The following is a 20,047-nucleotide window of genomic DNA, read 5'->3' as shown; positions in this document are numbered from 1 at the left end:
GTAACTGTCAGGGGCTACTTGCCCTGAGGAGTCAAGAAGACAGGGAAGGAAGGAAGAAAGAAAGGACCCTCATCTTTATTAGCCTCTGCTTCCCATTGTGTACAGATGTATGCTGAGAAAGTTTTGACAGAGGGGAAGATGGGTGAGTGCACGTAGAACATGCAGTTCTGTTTTTAATGTATCTCTTCCAAACACATACACACACACACACAGATAGAGACATCAGCCCACCTGACAGTTAACTATTAACCGGTTTGTTCAAATATGCATTGGTGTTCAATTAATAGATTTTTTTTCTATTTTTATCAACTTGGAAACGTATACTTGGACTGCTTTTTCACATCCAATAAGTATAATTCAAATAGAAAGCTAATACTGATGTTGGTGCCTGGAGCCAGAAGTAATCACAGACTGACAGTAACAAATTGCACTTCACAAATTACTATTTAACAATAATGACTACACACTGTCATGGCAGTCATAGATAAACAACTGTGACGTTGTTACTGTCTATGTAAAGTTCTACTGTAGTAAGCCAATACACCCCTTTAGTGGCAGTGTAACACATTATAAAAAAGAAAGCAAAAGACTTCACATCTGCCCCCTGGCTTACTCATTATGGACTCCTAATGAGTTTAGTGTTATATGATACTGTTATTATAGGACAGATAACATTACTTAAAGTATTTTACTAGTAAGCACTGTTGTCACTATGAACTATGATACTGGTGATGTGTACAGGAAATCTGTTGCCTTGAAGGTTGTGTCAGTCTTTTGGATACAAACTGTTTTACTCTGGATACTTACAAAAATATGCAAGATAAAAACACAACTGCTTACCTTACTCGAGGAACAAACTAAATACCAGTTCAATGAAGCCAGTCTCTGAAGAAGTATTGTTCTGTGTCTTGTTGTCTATGTCTGAACAGGATCAGCTACACATTTGGTTTTGCTAGGTTCTGCTGCATGTGAGTCCACCCAGCTGAGGTCAATCACGGTCTGTGTTTGGTGTGTGTAATTATAGGAGAAACACAGCCAGTCTTAGGAGTGGCGCATGTGGTGTGGCTCACTTTGTTTATGTCTGATCTAAGAATGGGTGGGACACAATCTGTTCTCAGAAATAATCTGGGTTTGACTTGCATGTATACCAAGCATGTGTGAACAGGTAGAGAAACACAAATGCACTGTCAAAGATGGCAATACATCTTTCTAGTCAGGGCTAATAATACTGCACACTGCAGAATGTGTTTATTTTAATTTATTCCTACTCTTACCACACCTAGCTTCACATTTCAACACATCTTCAACTCAGGATCTTCCTTAGTATGCCTTTTTAAAACACTTTTAACCCTCTTCCTATTTAAGTTGGAGAGGATATGTGTTGAATCAAGCCCAGCCCTGTTTTAATGGACTAGGTACAAAAAAATCAGATCTTCCTGATTTGAAAGTATCTGTTTTCACAGTCCAAATGTCAGTCCTGCTATGTGGACAAAGCAAAAACAGTGGATGCTGACTATGCAGTCAGGTGTGGAGCAGGTCAGAAGACCTAATAAACATCAACCCAGCATAGCAAAATGTCAGCAAGTGGACTTTTTCAGTCCAATTTCTAGGCTAACCCATTAACCTTCACCCGAGTTCTGCATGCTTTTTTGTAGGTAAACGTATAACAGCTGCTCTGTGTGCTGTTCAACGTGTACATCCCCATGACAACAGGACAAATCATCTGGTCATGAATGCTGTGGTAAAAGTGCTGAATTGAGGGATATTGGGTAGGGATAGTTTCAAATCAATATATAGCACATGATAAACACTTGCATTAAGCATTGCAGGGGGTGCCTAATTCAAAAATCAGGATTGATCATCAAATATGTGTGCTTAAACTTAAAAAATCAGATTTGGTTTGCTAAAGTTTGGAGGTCAGTTTTCAGTAATTTTGGAGGAACCCAGCTTTATACTACTCACATACTAACATACTTATGCTCAGACAGGTGTCGGTGGTCTCAGGTAGTAGCAGATACAATAGAGTGCCTGTTCTGTAGTGCTGTGTGATTCGGAAGAGCGCTGTGTGGGGGAAGAGAGCAGGAAAGAAAGAAGAAAGGATCTGAGGGAACAAGAAAGGGTGGTCAACACCAGTTTAGATGTTTATCAGCTAGTGCTGGGTGTGGAGGAAAGGCTATGGTATTTCCAGCAACATCCTGCAGATAATATATATATGGATGTCAGATAAGATATTCACTGTTGTTGGTTGTATTTCTTATTTTATGTGTTTTCCCAGTGTTACAACTATTATCATGCTGACTGCCTGAAAAGAGAGAAGATGAGCCAAGTTGGGTAAAGAAGGAAACAGGAAAAGGTATACATTTTTTTAAGGAAAGGCAGACAACTCGCAGGTAGGGTTTTCAGGGATAAGCTGTGCTGTGCTGGGACAGAGCAGATAGGAACAGACAGCAAAAGAATAGAGTTAAGGTCACTGGATTAGCAGGTCTACTCAGCTATCATGTTTCTTGATAACAACATAGAAATCCAGCAACTTTGGGGACTCAGCGGTGTCACAGGTTTCGTACAATACTGGTTTCTTGTCAGTCCTTGAGTTGTTTACCTCTATAGATGACAACACTGAAATCAGGAACTGCAGAAACAATTTTCCAGCTGGCCTGCATTCTATCTTCCCTGAACATTTAGATTTTATTGGCCTAATATATGTCTATGAAGACAGAGGGAGGAAGTAAACTGGATATGGAGAATATTTTTCCCTGATTCAACAGCGAGCACGTATATATACCACACTATACCTAACAGTATCTCCAGTTGTTTCCTGGATGGAAAGTATTGCTCTCACAGTCATAATGGCCTTATGCAGTTTGGTAAATAGAAAATCCACAAAAGTTATTACACCTGATACTAGGGGTGGAACAGTTCACAAAAACCAGGGTTCGATTTGTATCACGGTTCTGGTATCGGTTTTTGGTTCTGTTAGATTCACATTGTTGAGGGTTTCTCTGGAAATACCAGAATCTATAAATCTGACAAGTAGATGATTTGCAATAAGCATATTTTCCCCTGGGATAATTAAAGTCTGATTATCAATAAAACCTGTAGAGAAGATTGATAGCTTCATGTGTCATATTTAGGTATACCCTAGGTGTCCGGCTTTTATCTGCACTGTTGTTCTAACCTTGGTTATGAGGGACATATCAGTGGTACTTTTTTTGCACAATTGACTGTTATGGCACAAAGAGGACAGGTTGCACCAAAAAAAAAAGTCTTTGTGGCTTCCAATGTGTTTTAGTCATCCAGGGCTGCAAGCCTGCATGCACTGTACCAGGGTCTCTGAACTGGCACACCTGAAAGGAATTATCAGTGTTAATTGCAATGAAAAAAGCTGGCAGACTTAATGATAATAATAATATTTTAATTGTTGGCGTGTTTCTGAACACTCAAGGTCACTTTACAACACTGATGAGTAATCTCTGTATTGTTTTAGGGCACTTAACTTGACAGAATAACATTTGTTGCACACACATGATATGTGCACACAGGGCAGACATGGCACTGTATCCCAGTTTAAGAGTTTGTTCATGCTTTGTGGAGAAATGCTAGACTTTAGACTATTGATCTACTCAGTGTCATTTGTACTTTTCAGTTTGTGCCAGGAAATGTGCTGTATGCCTCTTCAGACTGGGGCACTGAGCTGACACCATCTGTTTCACTGATATTTGTCATGTTTAAAAAAGAGTCCAAATTAAACACTTGCAGTTTGATTTTCTGCCATACTGCTTTGCTAAATATCTTCATGTATACTTTAAATGCCAGTAACTACACGGTTACCTTGGTTCAATATTTGCTCTTGTGATTTCATCATCTGACGTTGCTGTGTTGGTATGTTATATAATGTTATATCTTTTTGTGCTGTTGTGTGTGTGCCAGCATATCCACATGTGGTCATGTGTTTTCCTTCCTGTGTATACATGCTGTCAGTTGAGTCTGTCTTGAATAATGAATGTGTGTGTTCACATATTTGTGTCTGCAGGCAGCAGGGGGATCTCTCTGACCTGTGTGTTGACCCCCTGCCGTGTGATTGGGGTGTGTATAACACTGATGACCTTGGGAGCCATTGGAGCAGCCGTCTGGGCCATAGGTCAGACTATGCCACTCACACACATTCGAGGACACACTCTTTTGTCAAACATATCAGAGCCATAATCTGTTTGTTTTGTCCTCTTTAAGTGTTTTTGTTCTGTACTTATCTCTAATGATCAAAGTATTTCATCATTTGCTGTCACAGATAAAGTTGACCTTGTTTTTTTTTTATTATGTTCGTGTAGTTACATATTGCACAATGGAGGAGGACACAGGGCTGTATGATGGTGAGTAAGAGAGGGCATGCTGGTAACCAGATTATTGGATAAGCTAAACTAGATTTGTGGTGCTGTACGATCATTATTACATTGATGGAAAATGGTGCCTGAATTTAAATAACATTACATCTATTCCCTGCAGTCCAGGTAAATACAGCAGACCAACGCCTCAGAGTGTTTGACTCCACTCAAAAAAGGTGGCGTCAGGTGTGTTCCTCCTCAGCCAATGAACTTCTAGCCAGCATCAGCTGTGAAGAAGTGGGATTTGTCAGGTGAGAACACTATATATATATATATATATATATATATATATATATATATATATATATATATATATAATTTTTTATATAGGCATGTTCAAATACAGAAATAAAGCATGTATGCATGTGTTCCAGTGTGGTGAATTACTCAGTCACATCAGTGCCAGAGGCCAGTGGCGATGGTGGAGAGTTCTTTTGCGTCAGACAGGAAGAGCTCAGCTACGGCAAGAAAATCAAAGACTCATTGTTCCCATGGTAACACACACCTGTGTGGTGCATCCCACGCCTGTCTACTACACTGTCTTCTCTGTTGCTCATCCTGCCCTTTCTTTCACTCATCTACTCAGTTAACATGGAGAAAAGTTGAACACTGACTCCAGTTTGGATGTTTTCAGGCTGTGACTAACTCTGTCTGTCTTTGTTGCAGTGACTGTGAGAGCAGGGAAGTTCTCACACTGTTGTGCCAAGGTAAGATCACAGATCTACACTCACCCACTGCCTGACACACTGGCACACTTTATGCACTGAGACCTTATGCCCACGTCTGATCTTTGTCAACAAGCAGGGTTGTAAACCTACAGTACTGAGCTCATTGCACCCATTTATTAGTGTTTTACTGCTTTCAAATGCTCAGGCATTTTCATTTTTTATATTTACCTGCAGACTGTGGCAGGCGTGGTTTTGCAGCAGACCGAATTGTTGGTGGTGTAGATGCAAGGCAGGGCAGCTGGCCCTGGCAGGTCAGCTTGCAGTATGATGGGGTTCATCAGTGTGGAGGATCCATCATCTCAGACCGCTGGATTGTTTCTGCGGCTCACTGCTTCCCAGAGTAAGTGATCCATACAAAAATACAACATAATAGTGTAAAACATCCTAACATTTAATTTTTGCTCTTCTAACGCTAGGCGGTATCGGTTTGTTAATCGCTGGCGTGTGCTGCTGGGATCCATCTACAATAAACCTATCAATGCTAATGTGACAGAGGTGAAGACCATTGTTTACCACAGCAGCTACCTGCCGTTTGTAGATGCTAACATTGATGACAACAGCCGGGACATCGCTGTTCTGGCCCTCGCCCAGCCCCTCACTTTCAATGGTAGGACACACATAGTGGTACAACAGCATGCTCATACATTTGTAACAGAAGAAACACTGTGTCTGCACAGATTTAAATACAGGTGTCATTGCCAGTGCTCCTGCATTCAGCAGTAATTTGCCTAGACTTGGTGTCTGGTTTCCTAAATTTTGGTCAGCAGGACAAAACCTCTTTCATCCAACATAATTATATCAGCATTGAAGAAGATGTAATCATGTCTGTTACTGAATCTCAGGGCCCTTTATTAGAATTAGCGTAATATATACTTATAAGTTTCATTTTCCAGCACTATGTAACAAAGGTTTCACTTTGCAGTAATGGGACCTTTTTAAAGCTATAATAATGATAATAATAATAATATTATTTTGCAGGATTTATTTGTACAAAATTACACATATTTGGTGCAGATTCACCTATATATTCACCATATTTATATATAATTTGGCAGCACACAGTGTTAGGTCAGTGTGTAATTAATCAAGTTGATAGGATCTTGGCTATATTAGCAGATTTCTGTGCAGAAATGCAGAAGACAAAGCCTTATTTCAGAAGGTGATGTCTGCCATCTAGTGTTTGGCCTTTATAACTACAAAAATAGCATGAAGTTTACAGGTTGAGTGTGCCATCTTGTTTATTGCTCTTCTCTTTTTTTATGGCCAAGAGATAACTTTGAGAAACAGTGAAACAGTTCTCCTTTAATGAATGCTTAAAAATGTGTGCATGCTTAGAGACTCAGCTGACTGGCTTTTGTGTCCATTAAATGTATTGTAATTATGGTCCACCTGTGCACATGCCTTTGTGTTTAGAATACATCCAGCCTATTTGTCTTCCTGCATATGGTCAAAGACTGATAGATGGACAGATGGGGACAGTGACAGGTTGGGGAAATGTGGGATACTATGGTGAGTCTACATTTCAGTACAGCTCTACATGTGTAAATGCTATCCAGGATTGCATTTTGTTTTTGATCATTGTCTCTCAGGTCATCTAGCAGATGTTCTGCAGGAAGCTAATGTCCCCATCATCAGTGATGCTGTCTGTAATGCTCCTGATTACTATGACAACCAGATCACCACCAGTATGTTCTGTGCTGGCTATGAGAGAGGAGGCACTGATGCCTGTCAGGTGGGTCTGTGTGTGTGAGCTCTGATTAGAGAACTATATTTTTTGATGTCAGCTCTTTGTGAATGTCTATAGTATAATGTCTGTTTGTTTCCATGCCATTTCTAATTGGTTATTATGTTATTGATATATTTTCTAATGTTCTGATTTTAGGGGGACAGTGGTGGTCCTTTTGTTGCAGAGGACTGTCTCTCTAAGACGATTCGGTATCGACTGCTGGGAGTGGTGAGCTGGGGAACTGGCTGTGCCATGCCTAAGAAACCTGGCGTCTACACCAGAGTGTCTCGATTTCTGCCCTGGATATCTACGGCCATGAGGGTGAGTCATGTCACTTATTTATTTCACACATATAAATACAAACTTAGTGCCACCTTCTGTGTGATTCTGAATATCAGTAATGTTAATATAATATATAAAATTCAGCTCTCATCTTTCTACAGAACTATCACAACTCACCAGGTGTTCATAAATTGGCGCGGACATGAGATTCAGTCACCATTTCTTTTCCTAACTCTTGGATGACAGTATGGACTTTAGGGTGCTACGGCAGTGAGAATGAATCGCTCTGATCTTTCCCTCTTGTCATTGCCTCAGATTACACTTTCACACTAAAACATTCACACACTTCCTGAGCCCACAATATTTCTAATACAAGTCCTGGATTGTCAGAGAAATACACCCTTTATGATATATGAAGCTTTAAAGGTAGGGTAGGAGATTTAATTTTGATGCACTTTTTGTTAAATTAGTGTAACTTCTCTTTACAATCTGATAGCAACCAATTAGTTCGGCAGTTTCGCTTTAAAACAAAGAATATTAATCATCTGTGGAAGCTATAAAACACTAAAAACATCAGCCAATCCTCCGGGAGGACCCTGCGCGGAGAGTTGGCTGGTTGCCACTCTCTTTCTGCTCTACGCGCACCAGAGAGGTACATGCATGATGGCTGAAATCACAGACCGCAGCTCGTCTTCAGGTAATGTCCATGTGATTGGGAGGCGTGGCTTCGGGGTGAGCTCCGTGAGAAAGAGGCATGTGTTTACTTTCAAACTCTTACTGAGTACTGAGACTCTTACTGTTTTTCAAAATCTCCTACCCTACCTTAAACCTCAACAGCAGATTCATTGTATCAAATTTTATTTTTGTAAAATATGACATTTTCCTTCTTCTGTGTCACCAGAAGTTATTTTAGTAGCAACCCACTGTGATCCTTGTGAGCTAAAGAGCAAAGTTTAAAATTTGGAATAGCTCAACATGGGTCATTCTGCTGCAGTTTAGTTTTAATTGCTGTTTTAGAATACTTGTCTTTATGTGGAGGCATCATTTTCCTCAGTGCTGTAGTAGTCACAGCAAACAATGGGACCAAAATACACAATTGATTTTATGGTAAATCAAGATCAATATAGATTTAGCCCAGGTCTGTCAGTGCAGACAGAGATATTATATAATTATGTTAAGAGTAATGCTAATTGATTCCACAAAACAAACTAAAATTTCAGCACATAGTATGTTTGTATGTCAACTTTATATTTGTTGTTACTTTCCATGTTTTTTTATATGCAGCAAACTGTGTTGAATTAAACATAATTCTTCATACAAGGTCTAACTTTTTCAATTAACTCATGACCTGGTGAGGATGATGCTCAGATTAAATCAGTGTTTTGTTGATGTTTTGTAAATATTTTGTTTATGTAGATGTTTATATAAGACATGTTACTGATCGGGTCCAAAAACCCACAGATATTCAGAGCCAAGAGTGCAATAACAACAACAATCATGTTCTCATAAATGTTTTACTGCTTCATTCTCCCAACACATCATCTCCAAATTTCATATTTTGATGGTGCCTCCTAGTGTTAAGAGGCTGAAGTGCATGTTTATAAACCCAAGGTGATATTAATCCTACAGTGATAAACCACTAAATACAAATGTTTCAGCTACAAGTTAAGTTTTGTACTTCTTATGCATCAAATTTACACTTTAAAACCGTTTTATAGCATACAGAACAAGAAACTAAGAACTGTAATGTGAAAGATAAAATACATTCTAAAAATATAATGTAGATATCACTGAATCTCAAAGCTGTGCTGAGAACAAACAGACTCATCTGTTTCAGAGGTTGCATTGAGAATTGCAATGAAATAAAATCTAATACAAAAAAAAAATCTGCCTGCGGTCATGTTACAACAATTTTTCATGCTTCTGCACTAGTGCCATTATGTTTTGTCCTTTTTCACACCTAAACACAATATTTCAGGAACACTTTGAGGGTTATACACAAAGATTTATATATTAACTTTGAGGCAAAATAGTATCTTATATTTATTTCAAAACTAAAACAAAAACCTTTGCAAAGACAGCATTATAAACACAACTTAAATACAAAGAAAGAGTAATTGATCCTTTTCATCACATTTACATTCAACATCTCAGTTTAATTTAACATAGCTTTTTATCTGAAGAAAGATGTGGAGACGAACTTCAGCTGGATTTAACCACAGTAGCATAAATGACAGATTCGTCACTTTTTCCTGCTGTTGACCTGAGGAGAAAATAAGTATTAATCCATCTTTGCAGCTTTAGTGTTTGTGTTCCATATGCACCATTGGTGTATGCATAGAAAAATATAGTTGATGTTCAGTTTTGTTCATATACCCTGTTACGATTTTACATTTACATCCTAAACTTGATATATTGATTAACTATGTTAAATAATATAATAATATCTTCTTGTCATTTTGGCTGTTCCCTTTAGGGGTCACTACAGCGAACCTCCTGTTTTCACCTATCCCTATCTGCATCTTCTTCTCTCACAACAACTAACTTCTTGTCCTCCCTTTGCACATCCATACATATGTCCACTTTGGTCTTTATCTTGTCCTCTTGCCTGGCAGCTTCATTTCCAACATCCTTCTATCAATATAACCAATGTACAATAGTGATCAGGTCAACATTTGTCCAGCAAACTGACCTGGACTCTTGTTGTATGTAATGTGGAAGATTGGAGTTTCTGGGTTTGATGGACACTGTGGAGTAAGTGACCTCATCTTCATAAAATGCAGCAGCCTAAAAGAAAAGACAGCTGTCAGTCAGTCTTTTTAATTTTTTTTGTTTGTCAGTTCTGATGCTATTGAACAGTTGTGTACACAGTATTTACATCAAAGTGTGAGTTCCTTTGTGATTTGATGGATGGAGAGGATGGAAATGTGTGGACGTTGGCATAAAGGGAGTAAGATGGATCTTCAGTGACCTCAGTGGGCTTCGTGTCAGACACTATCTGCTGGAGAGAAACATACCAAGTGGTTGTGTTCAGGTACTAGGCAAATCAGTAGCTGTGAGCTGAGTATAATCTGACTTTCTTCAAACCCCCAATCTTAACGTGGTATCAGTTAGATGTACTTACTTTTTTGTCTGCATCATTCTTCCGGTTCCTCCTGGATGATGAAAAAAAAAATCAAATTACATATGTTAAAATACCAGAACAGAATTTTTGATTATTTCTTCATCTTCGGGTATCTTGTTTTAGGGAAGTTGTTATGTAATAACGGAAAACACAGAGAAACCGCTACTTAGCACACAGAGGTTTTCACTTTTCTGTGTGAGGTGAGCTGTAGAAAATTCAACACTATGCCGTTTAAAATACAGTGAGTGCAGAAAATCTGTGTATTTATATCTTAGAATTGAAATGTCTTACACCATGAAAAGTGATTACCACATCAAATTTATTAATATACTCGAGACACTGCTGTGCATATGAACTGAGTGGCAACAGAACGGAAACTAAGATGACGCTGACACAGACTGTAAATGCTGTCACTCATCTTCATGAAAGTCATGAAATATGGAAAATGCAAAATTAACACAGAGGTCAGCAGCTTACAGTGATAATGACATGAGTCACCAACAGTGCAACAGTTTGTTCACCCATCGGGCAGTGACTCACCAGAACAAAAGCAAAATTATCACCAGAGTTGCAAGAAGAGAAACTCCAATGCCAGCCAAGATTGACACAGGCTGGAGACCCCCTGAGCAGAAACACAGACAGCTCAAAGTAGAAACATGTCAAAATATGTAGATAACAATCTGATTTAACGGTAAAGTGGTAACATACCTTGCCTCTCCTTCATGTTCAGCAGCAGCTCAGGTGAGCTGTATTCCCCCCACATGTTCCTGACCAGGCAGATGTAGGCTCCGATATGTAATGTCTCCATAGAGAGAACGGACAGCACCTGTCCTGATCCCACCTCAATCATCGTGCTGTTGTCTGAGCTGGAGTAGGGTGTCATCTTGTACCAGGTGTAGCTGTAAGCTGCAGGGTTAGCAGCACTGCTGCAGGTCAGATTTACAGCACTGCCCTCAGAAACCTCCTGCGGATCCATTGAAATAGAGATGTTCATGGGACGGTCTGAAAAAAAGTCCAATATTGTAAGAGTTACCCTAAAATACTTTTATTAAATACACACAATAATGGGCAAATGTAGTAAAAAATACTTGTGGATACATTTATCTCCTCAGGCCTCTATCACCTGTGTGTCACCTACAGGCAGACTTACACTGGACATCAAGGTGGACCTCAGTGGAGTTGATCCGGTCGTTGCCTCTCCAGCTGATATTATTCCAGGCCTGACAGTAGTAGTGTCCGCTGTGGCTGGGCTGGACTTCAGAGATGGTGTAGCTCATCCCTGAACTGATGAATTGTCCGTCTTTATACAGTCTGTATCCGCTTTGTGTCACAGGAGGGTTGGCGTCGCTCCTGCAGTGGAAAGTCACTGCTCCTCCCTGGAGGATGTTTCCTGGTGGACTCACTGACAGTGAGACTTTCTCTGGAGGATCTAAGAGGAGACAAGTATCAATAGTTGAACTTTGATTGACACATCAATAATAGAAATTGTCTGCTAAAATAACATACTAAGAAGAAAGCTAAACACATAAAGACAAATTAAGCTGAGACATTGCAGTAAGTAACAAAAATGCTTATCAATTCTGTGTATTAATGCACACAACAGAGGCTAATCAGGCTGTCATCCTGTTTAACAACACGTGTATATAATGTAGGTTAAATATGCTTTTCAGTTTAGTCCCAGGTTTATTTTTGCACAACCTTTAGTTTTAGTGTTGGTGGTGTGATTTGCACAGCTGAGTGTTTTGGAGTTATACAGCTTTAGTCACTAGTAGGAATTGCTGCTTTCTTCACAGGCATGTCCTCCGTGTGTCTGTATTTAAACTGAAACCACCACATTATTACAAGTAACAGAAACTAAAATTAGGTGTGAAACCATTTTTATGAAGTGAGGTTAAAGCCGAGACATCTGAAATGCTAAATCACATTTGAAACTATGTTGAACCATACAGTAAAAACAGGAGATTTTAATACATTATGATATACTCACACTGAACATTGAGAGGCACAGGGGCAGATCTGACCATCTCTTGTCCATAGACTGCACAGTAGTACCTCCCAGCATCCTTTCTGCTTGCCACAAAGTCTGTATTGTAGACAGCCTTTCCATCTTTGAACCACCTGACGTGTGTGGGTTTAGGACAACCTGACACACAGGTCAGTCTGACCTTCTCTCCCTCTTCCACAGTGCTGGGCTGCACAACAGTGGTCAGCTCTGATACAGAAACACATTCATCTTCAATATCATGAACTACAGCCATGAGGATTTATCTAATGTTTCATCCTTACCTTCCACAGACAAATAAGTCGGTGTTTTACTTGTCCATCTGTTGAAAGTTGTCACAAAACTAAAATAGTATGTTCCCTCGTCAAAGGGTTGTACATCATTGACCTGCAGGCTGCAGTCACCTCGATAGTTACCCTGATAAATGAAGTGGTCTTGAGGCACAGGAAGTGAGCTGAGGGGAGACAGCTTCCTGATGCCAGATACAAGCAGGACTTTGGACCATAAAACTGATGTGACAATATTACCAAAAGGGTAGTCGTACTTGCACTTTATGACAACAGATGACCCTTTTAAGGCACACTGGTCTTCAAAAGTCACCTGCCAGTCTCCACTCCACGCACCTTTAAGCAAAAAAAATACCAAATACAGACACTTTAAATTCATGTGTGCCGTTTTATCCAAATTATTTGAGCAAATAAATGATTTATCAATGAAATAAACTAATATCTAATGCACATATATAACAAAACAAAACAAAAAATCCTCACCTGGCATTATTACCAGAATAATCAGAATCCAACTTCCCATTATATAAAATCAACCCACAACAATACAACACAGGTCGCTACACACCAGAAAAAAAAAAAGTCAGAAAAAAAACAGATGTTAAGTGCTCACCAACTACAGCAAACTGCCTGAGCATTCTTTAAGGTATTTTTTTTGTTGTGTAAAAAGCAGAAGTGAAAAGCTTTCCCCTCCCTGCTTCCTCTCACATTCACAACACCCATGACACAGTTCTAAATCAGAGTGACGTTTTATCAATTGTGTATTCAGCACTCTATTGAGACACAAAAGTCATTTTGTACAGCATGTACCCAGACTCAAGAAATGTCGACATGCAACCACCCTAAATCGACTGAATAATTTTTTTTTTATTTTCCTTACATGCAATGCTTGAACTGACTAAACCATTTAGTGTAATGGTAATGGGTGCATCCAGTATAAATATCTTTATTGAGCATTTTCACAAAAGTCCATTCATAAATTAATTGTTTTTCATTTGTGAACCAATAATGACAATAACAGGTAAAATAGCTTTTTGTTTAGTTTGTTTCGTTTTCCAGGCAGTACTCACCAACCTCTTCACGCCTCTCACAAACAGCTGGTTGTTAAATGGGCTGTTTGTCCACTGGGTGGAGATACTGGACTGTGAAACTCACACTGTAAACTGTGCCTGACGGAGCTTTTAATGTTACCTTTTTCTTCACTTCAATCCCATGTTCGTGTGGCAGGGGTTTGTACTTCAGCACTGTTGGGTTTGGAGCCTTGATAATAGATATTGTTAATGCTGTAGTCAGGTATGTAAAGACTTCTGTTTATTTGTTAGAATCTCTGTACAAATGATGAAATATTATGATTTTTATTGTTGTCTTAACTTTAGGAACATTTCCCCATCGTAACCACGGCTCTGCATCAAGACCAGAAATGTTTCCTACAGGTTTCTTAAGACCTGTTACTAGAAGTGTGGCAAACTTGTCTACTATCAGTTCTGTGTGAGATAAAAGCAGAAATGTTGCAACATCTCGAGGTGATCTGCGTCACTCAGAAGTGGAAACTTTGCTAACTACATATCTGGATAGGTGATAAACTAAATAGATTTAAAAGTGACTTAATTATTAATTTGAAATGATTGAATGATAAATCAGCAGTCAGACAGTTGTTTGGTTTTATTTTCCATCAGTGTAATAAACTACAACATGAATTCTGCATTTTTGCTTGATCCAGTAAGTCTACAAAAAAATGGGGGGGAAAGGATTTAATAAAGGCCACTGACAAAAGCATCAGCACTCAGAACACGCCTGTTACAGTGTGGACATTTTCCACTTATACATCTAGTCATTTGTATTGGTTACATTTCATATAAATGATTACTTCAGTTAGGATGCAAAGGATAAAGTGCTGCCGAGTCATCTGCAAACATTTGAGTTGAAAAGTTTTGTGTCAGCAAAAAAAAAGCAGCACCACTGTATAAATACTGGACTGTCACCAAGCAAAGTAGCTTTCAGATGATGATTTAGAGACATGCAACATGGTTCATGAGCTGGAGTACCATTGGACAGGACTGTCCATTGGTGGCGTGCACAGGGACAAGGCAAATTGAATGGCTCACACAGGGACAGTTCAGCTAAGATAGAAAAGGAAAGGGTGACATCAGCGTGGTTACATTAACTCATTTCATCCATGGCAATTTTTTTAATGTAGTAAAGTTGAAAATTTGCATCATACCTTGATAAATCTCTGAGTGATGTGCTGTTTCCTCCAGGTCAGTGTCGAGGCTGGGGCAGTAAAGTGTAAACAACTTTGGAGGAGTCTTTTGGTTTTTTATCACCACTTAGTGGCAGGTTGTGTATCTGCACCTGATCCGTACTGAACCAACAACAAACAGGAACCACATTAGTTCATTCATGGAATAAACAAACTTAATTTTATGTGAAGAGGGAGAAGGGAAAGGTAAGGAGGAGTCAAAGGGAAGTTTAGTGTGTACCTGGACAACCTGGAGTAATGGACAGTGATATATTTGGAGACGGGGCTGTGACTTTCAATCTCTGTGATCAGTGGAGCATCCTTCAGAGGGACAATGGAGGGATGGGAGCTGTCACTCAGGTCCTCTGGCTCCTCCTGTACGCAGACACATTTGCACATTTCAAATTCATATGGGTCATATACAGTAAGCCTCAAATTACACACTGATCCACTCACCGGTATGTCGGACATCTTGCCCTTTCTCAGAGGGACGGTCTGTTGGGCTGACTCATAGAACATGGTGTCAGCTGTCACTGATGGACGCTGTGAGTCACACACACAATACAACAGGGAATTAAAAGCACACAATAGGGAGAACTCCTTTTTAATTATTAAAATATTATTTTTGAAAAAATATTCACCTTGTTTACTACTTCCTCTGACTCAGTGTCTACTCTGTGCATGTTCTTACTGTGAGGACATAGAAATAGAGACATAAGCAAAACATCTGACAAATATCCATAAACAGAAATTTAAAGTGTACTTCCTGTCACCTGATCATAATGGCCACTGTGAGAGTGATGAGTCCAGCCGACACACCCACAGCTGAAGCCAAGGCAATGACCTTTAGGCGACCTGTGAGTGAGTTTTTTTTTTAGGGTTATAAGCATGACCAGAAACGAAAAGAGAACACATGAAATAAATGAAACAAAAGCAGAAGTGCAAAAAAAGGACAGCGGACTCAAAAATAGAAACAGAAAGTGATTAAAGAGGGGACTTGAGGCTTGCGTCTAGACTCGAGTTGCGTTTCCAGTTGTGACTTCCAAACCTAACTCCATTTCTTCAGCTGTCTAGACTCAAATAGTAGTTTTCCACCTCATCGCCTCCTCCTCTCCTCTCATAGGGTCTGTACATGACTCACCATGACTCATAGAAAAACAGTCAGAAATCATGAGACCATACACAATGAGGTTTTGTCCCTTCAAACACACAAAAACTAACAATTGCAGATAATTCATCAAAGAAGAGATAATTAGGAACACACAGAGGAGTAAATATGTTGCAGGTGTGTTTCACTAAAGCTATCAGTGACACCTCATCACTTCGAATGGAGCGTGGCATTCACTGTGACTCAGGCAAAGAAGAAAAGTTATGGAACAAGTCACACAATGGAGATGAAAGTCATAAAGATGCCATCTGTACCTCTGACTCTCACTGTAAGGACCGGAGAGCTGTGGGCTCCAATTCGATTCCGGGCCTCACAGTAGTACTGACCACTCTCACCGGGTCCGACCTCCGAGAAGGTGAAGACAGGATTAGACTTGGTGCCCCATGCTGCACGACGGAGCACCGAAAAGGAGAAGATGTAGTTACAGATGCTCAGAACACATTTGTGTGACTTAGAGTGGAACCTCTATTTTAACAATGCTAACATTGTATAGAGCCGCCGTCCAGAGCCAAGCGGTGCCATGTGAAGTTGTCCACTGCTGGGTTGGCCTGACTGGTGCAGGTCAGGGTCAAAGGTCGGCCAGCATCCACCACACTGGAGGGACGAGCCAGAACTGAGGTGTTCTTAGGAGGATCTGGAGAGAGTTGAGACACAGCAACAATCACACAGCAGGACAAAAACACTACTATTAAAAACAGCAAATACTTACACAGCACCGCGAGCGTAGCCACGGGGGAACTCTGGTGTCCTAATCTGTTGGATGCTGTGCAGTAGTACTGACCAGTATGGTGAGAGCGCACCGACAAAATCGTCAGGTTCTGAACAGAGCCTTTAGCCACCACCTGGTCACTTAGGATACGATACCAAACATATCTGCAGGAGAGATGAAAATGATTTCTTCGTGTAATTTTTTTGCTCAAATACCTTGAGCAACAGTTATGAATTTAGATCATTTTACTATGATGAAAGACGGGAGAATGATGACAATGATAGAAACAGAAGATCACACTCGTTATTAGTAGGATTATACCAAACAGAGTAATACACACTACAGTTATAGTTTTATCTAGTTTGATCCTTGTCAGTGCTTCATACCTGTTGGGAGGAGGTTGGGCCTGGCTGGCACAGCTCAGGTTTAAATATGAACCTTCTCTGATGTCTCCTGGAGGACTCAGCAGCACACGTGTGTTCTTTGGAGGGTCTAAAGGCAGAGAGGGAGGTGGAAACAGGAGCAACATCACTGCACTGTGTTCATGGTACATGGATGATGTAATCTAATTAACAAAACATGAATCAGACCCTATATGCATGGAGAGCAAGAAAATAAGAAAATAAAATCTGTACTAATCACGTAGTTTAGATTCTGAATAAAAAGCAGATGCTACTACTGGTAGCATGTGACGAAACTCACAGGTGACATTGAGCAGAAGTGGTTTTGAGCGATCTGTTCCCAGTGAGTTACGCGCCACACAGAAATACTCTCCTCTGTCTGTGTACTGGAGGTGTGACAGGTGCAGCTGAGGCCTGAAACTGTCTGGGATGCTGTCGCTCTCCATGTCTGCAAATCAGAAAGAGGAAGGCGGTTAGTGCACACTTGAATTTAAATTACCGGCATAATCCAAAGATGGACAGATTTACACACTGCGCCACACAAATAACATCCAAAAATTAAGCTGATCATAAATCTCTGAGGAAAGTTTGATCCTGCTGTATTTTTACTCCTCAGAATTAATGTCATGTGTAACCATCATCAGTCATTTAGTGCAGCTGGTGAATCAGTGTGGTGTAATTGTAATGACGATGTGCTGTCCTGCACCTTTAAACCACGCAAAGCTCTCGACAGGTGGAGCTGCATCACTGCTGCAGGTCAGAGTGACAGAGCTGCCCTCAGGCAACTCCCCTACAGGAAAGACTGTGATGGAGGAGGAGCGAGGACCATCTGCAGAGAAAGAGAGAAAACAGTGGTCCAGGGTGACTAAAGCTTTAGAGTAAACTCAGCACATGAGCATGTTAAGTCATCAGCATGGGTTCTTAAGAGGCAGCTTTGGTTAACTGACTTACGCCCCAGAGCCAGTGAGAGTGAAGGCGACTGTACATTCTGTGGTGGGATTGGTCGACAGGTGTATGCTCCAGCATGCTGCTGGTCAAAGCGGTTAATAATCATCCACTTCTCATAGGAGCCGAGGTTCAGTCCATTCCTGTGTGCACATAACATCAAACAGAATCCAGACACACACACACACACAATAGTACATACCTCATTAAATAACGTTAAAGTACACACCTGTAGAGCGCAAGGCTTCTTCCTGCGGCTGCACATCCTCTGGCCTGGCAGCCTACAAACACTGTCTCTCCAAACCCAAACATGTTTCCAGGCCTGGCTGGATGTACCTGGACCTGGAGGTCTGGAATCCACACAAAGCTGTTGCAACCTTACAATATGTGTGTTCAGTATGAATTTCATTTGAGTGAACCCACCTGTCACATCCAGAGTGATGGTGTCCGGGGAGGTCCACCTGCCCAGCGGTTGGTCTGTCTCAAACCTGAAGTGATACTGACCGGCATCACTCAGCTTAACTCCTCGAATCTGGACAGAACAGCTGGAATAACTCCCTCCAATGTATCTGAAATGTGTTACAGGATCACTCTTTAATTATTTTAAATAGGTCGAAATTTTCTAAACCTCAGTGTTATTCCAATATGAGGCTCCGCCCACCGTGTGCGTCCACGGTATGACAGGCTGATCTGGTTGGGGTCGGTGTGGTGTGTGAACTCCCTGCGACCCTCAGCGGACACACGGAACCACATGACTCGCTTCACGTTGTGACCTGACGGGTAGTCATAACGGCAAGGCAGAGTGACAGTAGTTCCTGCCCACACACAGATCTCCCTTCTGGAGAATGACACACTCCACCTGCTCTGAGTACCTGCAGCACACACACACAAAACACAAAATCACCCACAGCAACATGCATTAACACAACATGTACTTACACAGTTAACATCTACTGGCTGTCACACACGCCTAACCGAATAAAACAGGCTCTTCCAGATTGAGGGAATACATCTATGGAAACTAAAAGAAGTGCAAATCTCAACAACCCACAACTAAATTTTTTCCTTCAGTGAGACTCCTCGGAGGAAAACTTGTCAAACCACAGCTCACAGAGTGACACATAAAAGTGAAGCAGCGAGAATGTGCAGCCAGGGTGTCATCCTGTGCTGCTAACTGCCTGCCTGGCTGACTACCTTGCACAAAAGGCAATCAATACTTATAAATAAACCTGAGCGTAAAGGCAAGGGCACCTGGCTGCAGAACCTTTTGTGCACGATGAAACCAAGAAGTCTTTCATTTATTATTTTAGAAATTGTTTACAGCAGTTGTGACACATTTTTGATACAAAAACTGTGATAAAAACTTTCATTTTTAAGAGCGAATCTTTAAAAAACAAAACAAAATACACTGTGAACTTTGTTTTGTTGCAGATAAAAACAAAACACAACATCTCATGTGTGATGTCATTTTGCTGTTACCTGGTAGAATTGTAAGGATGGTGCCCAGAACTAACGCACCTGCCAACATTTCCGCCAACACGAGCGCTGTGATGTCACCTGAGAAGGAGAGAAGGAGACAAAGAGCCGAACATCACATTTAATCAGGATTATTAAAAAAAACCACCCACAGCTAATAAAATATGAAGCACTCACCTCTTAGATTATCGACATTCACATCAGCCAGTCAAACAAAGAGAGACTTGTAGGATGTGTGCGGCCCCAGCAGTGGTGGAGGTGATTTTCTGAGTGATGCGTGGTGATCAGAATCGGCTGGTGTCAGATGGGAGGAGGAGTGTAAGGGGCAAAAGGATGAGGAGGATGATGATGAGGAGGAAGTATGTTCAGCTATACTTCCTCTTCATCCTCATCATTTGAACTGTTTCTATTTTCACTCTTCTTTCCACTGCTCTGATGAAATGTGTGTCACAGTCACAGGGTTAAATGTCATTAACCTTTAGTGTGGTGACAGAAACAACAAATATAAGTGCTGCTAATTTGATTATTTGTCTAATAATATCAACACATTTGGTTAATAAAGTATTAAAAGTGTCTCAGGA

The 20,047-nt window shown here is 40.5% G+C and overlaps 3 protein-coding genes across 7 annotated transcripts; 1 reads left to right on the top strand and 2 right to left on the bottom strand.

Moving 5' to 3' along the window:
- hpn (hepsin) lies at window positions 1-7,659 on the top strand. Its single transcript, XM_028425503.1, has 12 exons — window positions 1-142; window positions 4,031-4,138; window positions 4,326-4,367; window positions 4,501-4,630; window positions 4,754-4,873; window positions 5,046-5,086; window positions 5,282-5,447; window positions 5,524-5,714; window positions 6,521-6,616; window positions 6,697-6,839; window positions 6,990-7,154; window positions 7,277-7,659. The coding sequence occupies exons 1-12, from the start codon at window positions 106-108 to the stop codon at window positions 7,319-7,321; spliced, it is 1,284 nt and encodes a 427-aa protein (XP_028281304.1). The 5' UTR covers window positions 1-105; the 3' UTR covers window positions 7,322-7,659.
- A 1,412-nt stretch (window positions 7,660-9,071) lies between these two features.
- On the bottom strand, window positions 9,072-13,208 carry LOC114449095 (B-cell receptor CD22-like). Of its 5 annotated transcripts, none has more exons than XM_028426456.1 (10): window positions 13,142-13,208; window positions 12,526-12,864; window positions 12,227-12,451; window positions 11,378-11,668; window positions 10,948-11,241; window positions 10,780-10,861; window positions 10,240-10,270; window positions 9,994-10,116; window positions 9,808-9,902; window positions 9,072-9,378 (listed from the first exon to the last, which is right to left on the bottom strand). In XM_028426456.1, the coding sequence occupies exons 1-10, from the start codon at window positions 13,164-13,166 to the stop codon at window positions 9,318-9,320; spliced, it is 1,566 nt and encodes a 521-aa protein (XP_028282257.1). In that variant the 5' UTR covers window positions 13,167-13,208; the 3' UTR covers window positions 9,072-9,317. The 5 variants fall into 5 exon arrangements, 4 of the variants coding, with proteins under 4 accessions (XP_028282257.1, XP_028282253.1, XP_028282254.1 ...); XM_028426452.1 differs by having other exon boundaries at window positions 13,012-13,152; XM_028426453.1 differs by having other exon boundaries at window positions 9,994-10,113; window positions 13,012-13,152.
- A 1,065-nt stretch (window positions 13,209-14,273) lies between these two features.
- LOC114448352 (sialoadhesin) lies at window positions 14,274-19,518 on the bottom strand. Its single transcript, XM_028425263.1, has 17 exons — window positions 19,470-19,518; window positions 18,652-18,862; window positions 18,414-18,559; window positions 18,220-18,340; window positions 17,997-18,133; window positions 17,752-17,874; window positions 17,347-17,493; window positions 17,031-17,136; window positions 16,645-16,808; window positions 16,420-16,569; window positions 16,190-16,321; window positions 15,541-15,622; window positions 15,409-15,457; window positions 15,224-15,310; window positions 15,009-15,142; window positions 14,750-14,890; window positions 14,274-14,648 (listed from the first exon to the last, which is right to left on the bottom strand). Exons 1-16 carry the CDS (start codon window positions 19,516-19,518, stop codon window positions 14,788-14,790), a joined length of 1,941 nt encoding a protein of 646 aa, XP_028281064.1. The 3' UTR covers window positions 14,274-14,648; window positions 14,750-14,787.
- Between the last annotated feature and the right edge of the window lie 529 nt (window positions 19,519-20,047).

The sequence above is a fragment of the Parambassis ranga genome, chromosome 16, assembly GCF_900634625.1.
Source record: "Parambassis ranga chromosome 16, fParRan2.1, whole genome shotgun sequence".
Classification (NCBI taxonomy): Eukaryota; Metazoa; Chordata; class Actinopteri; family Ambassidae; genus Parambassis; species Parambassis ranga.
Note: the sequence above shows the minus strand (reverse complement) of the source record. Positions and strands in the feature narration are given on the sequence as shown.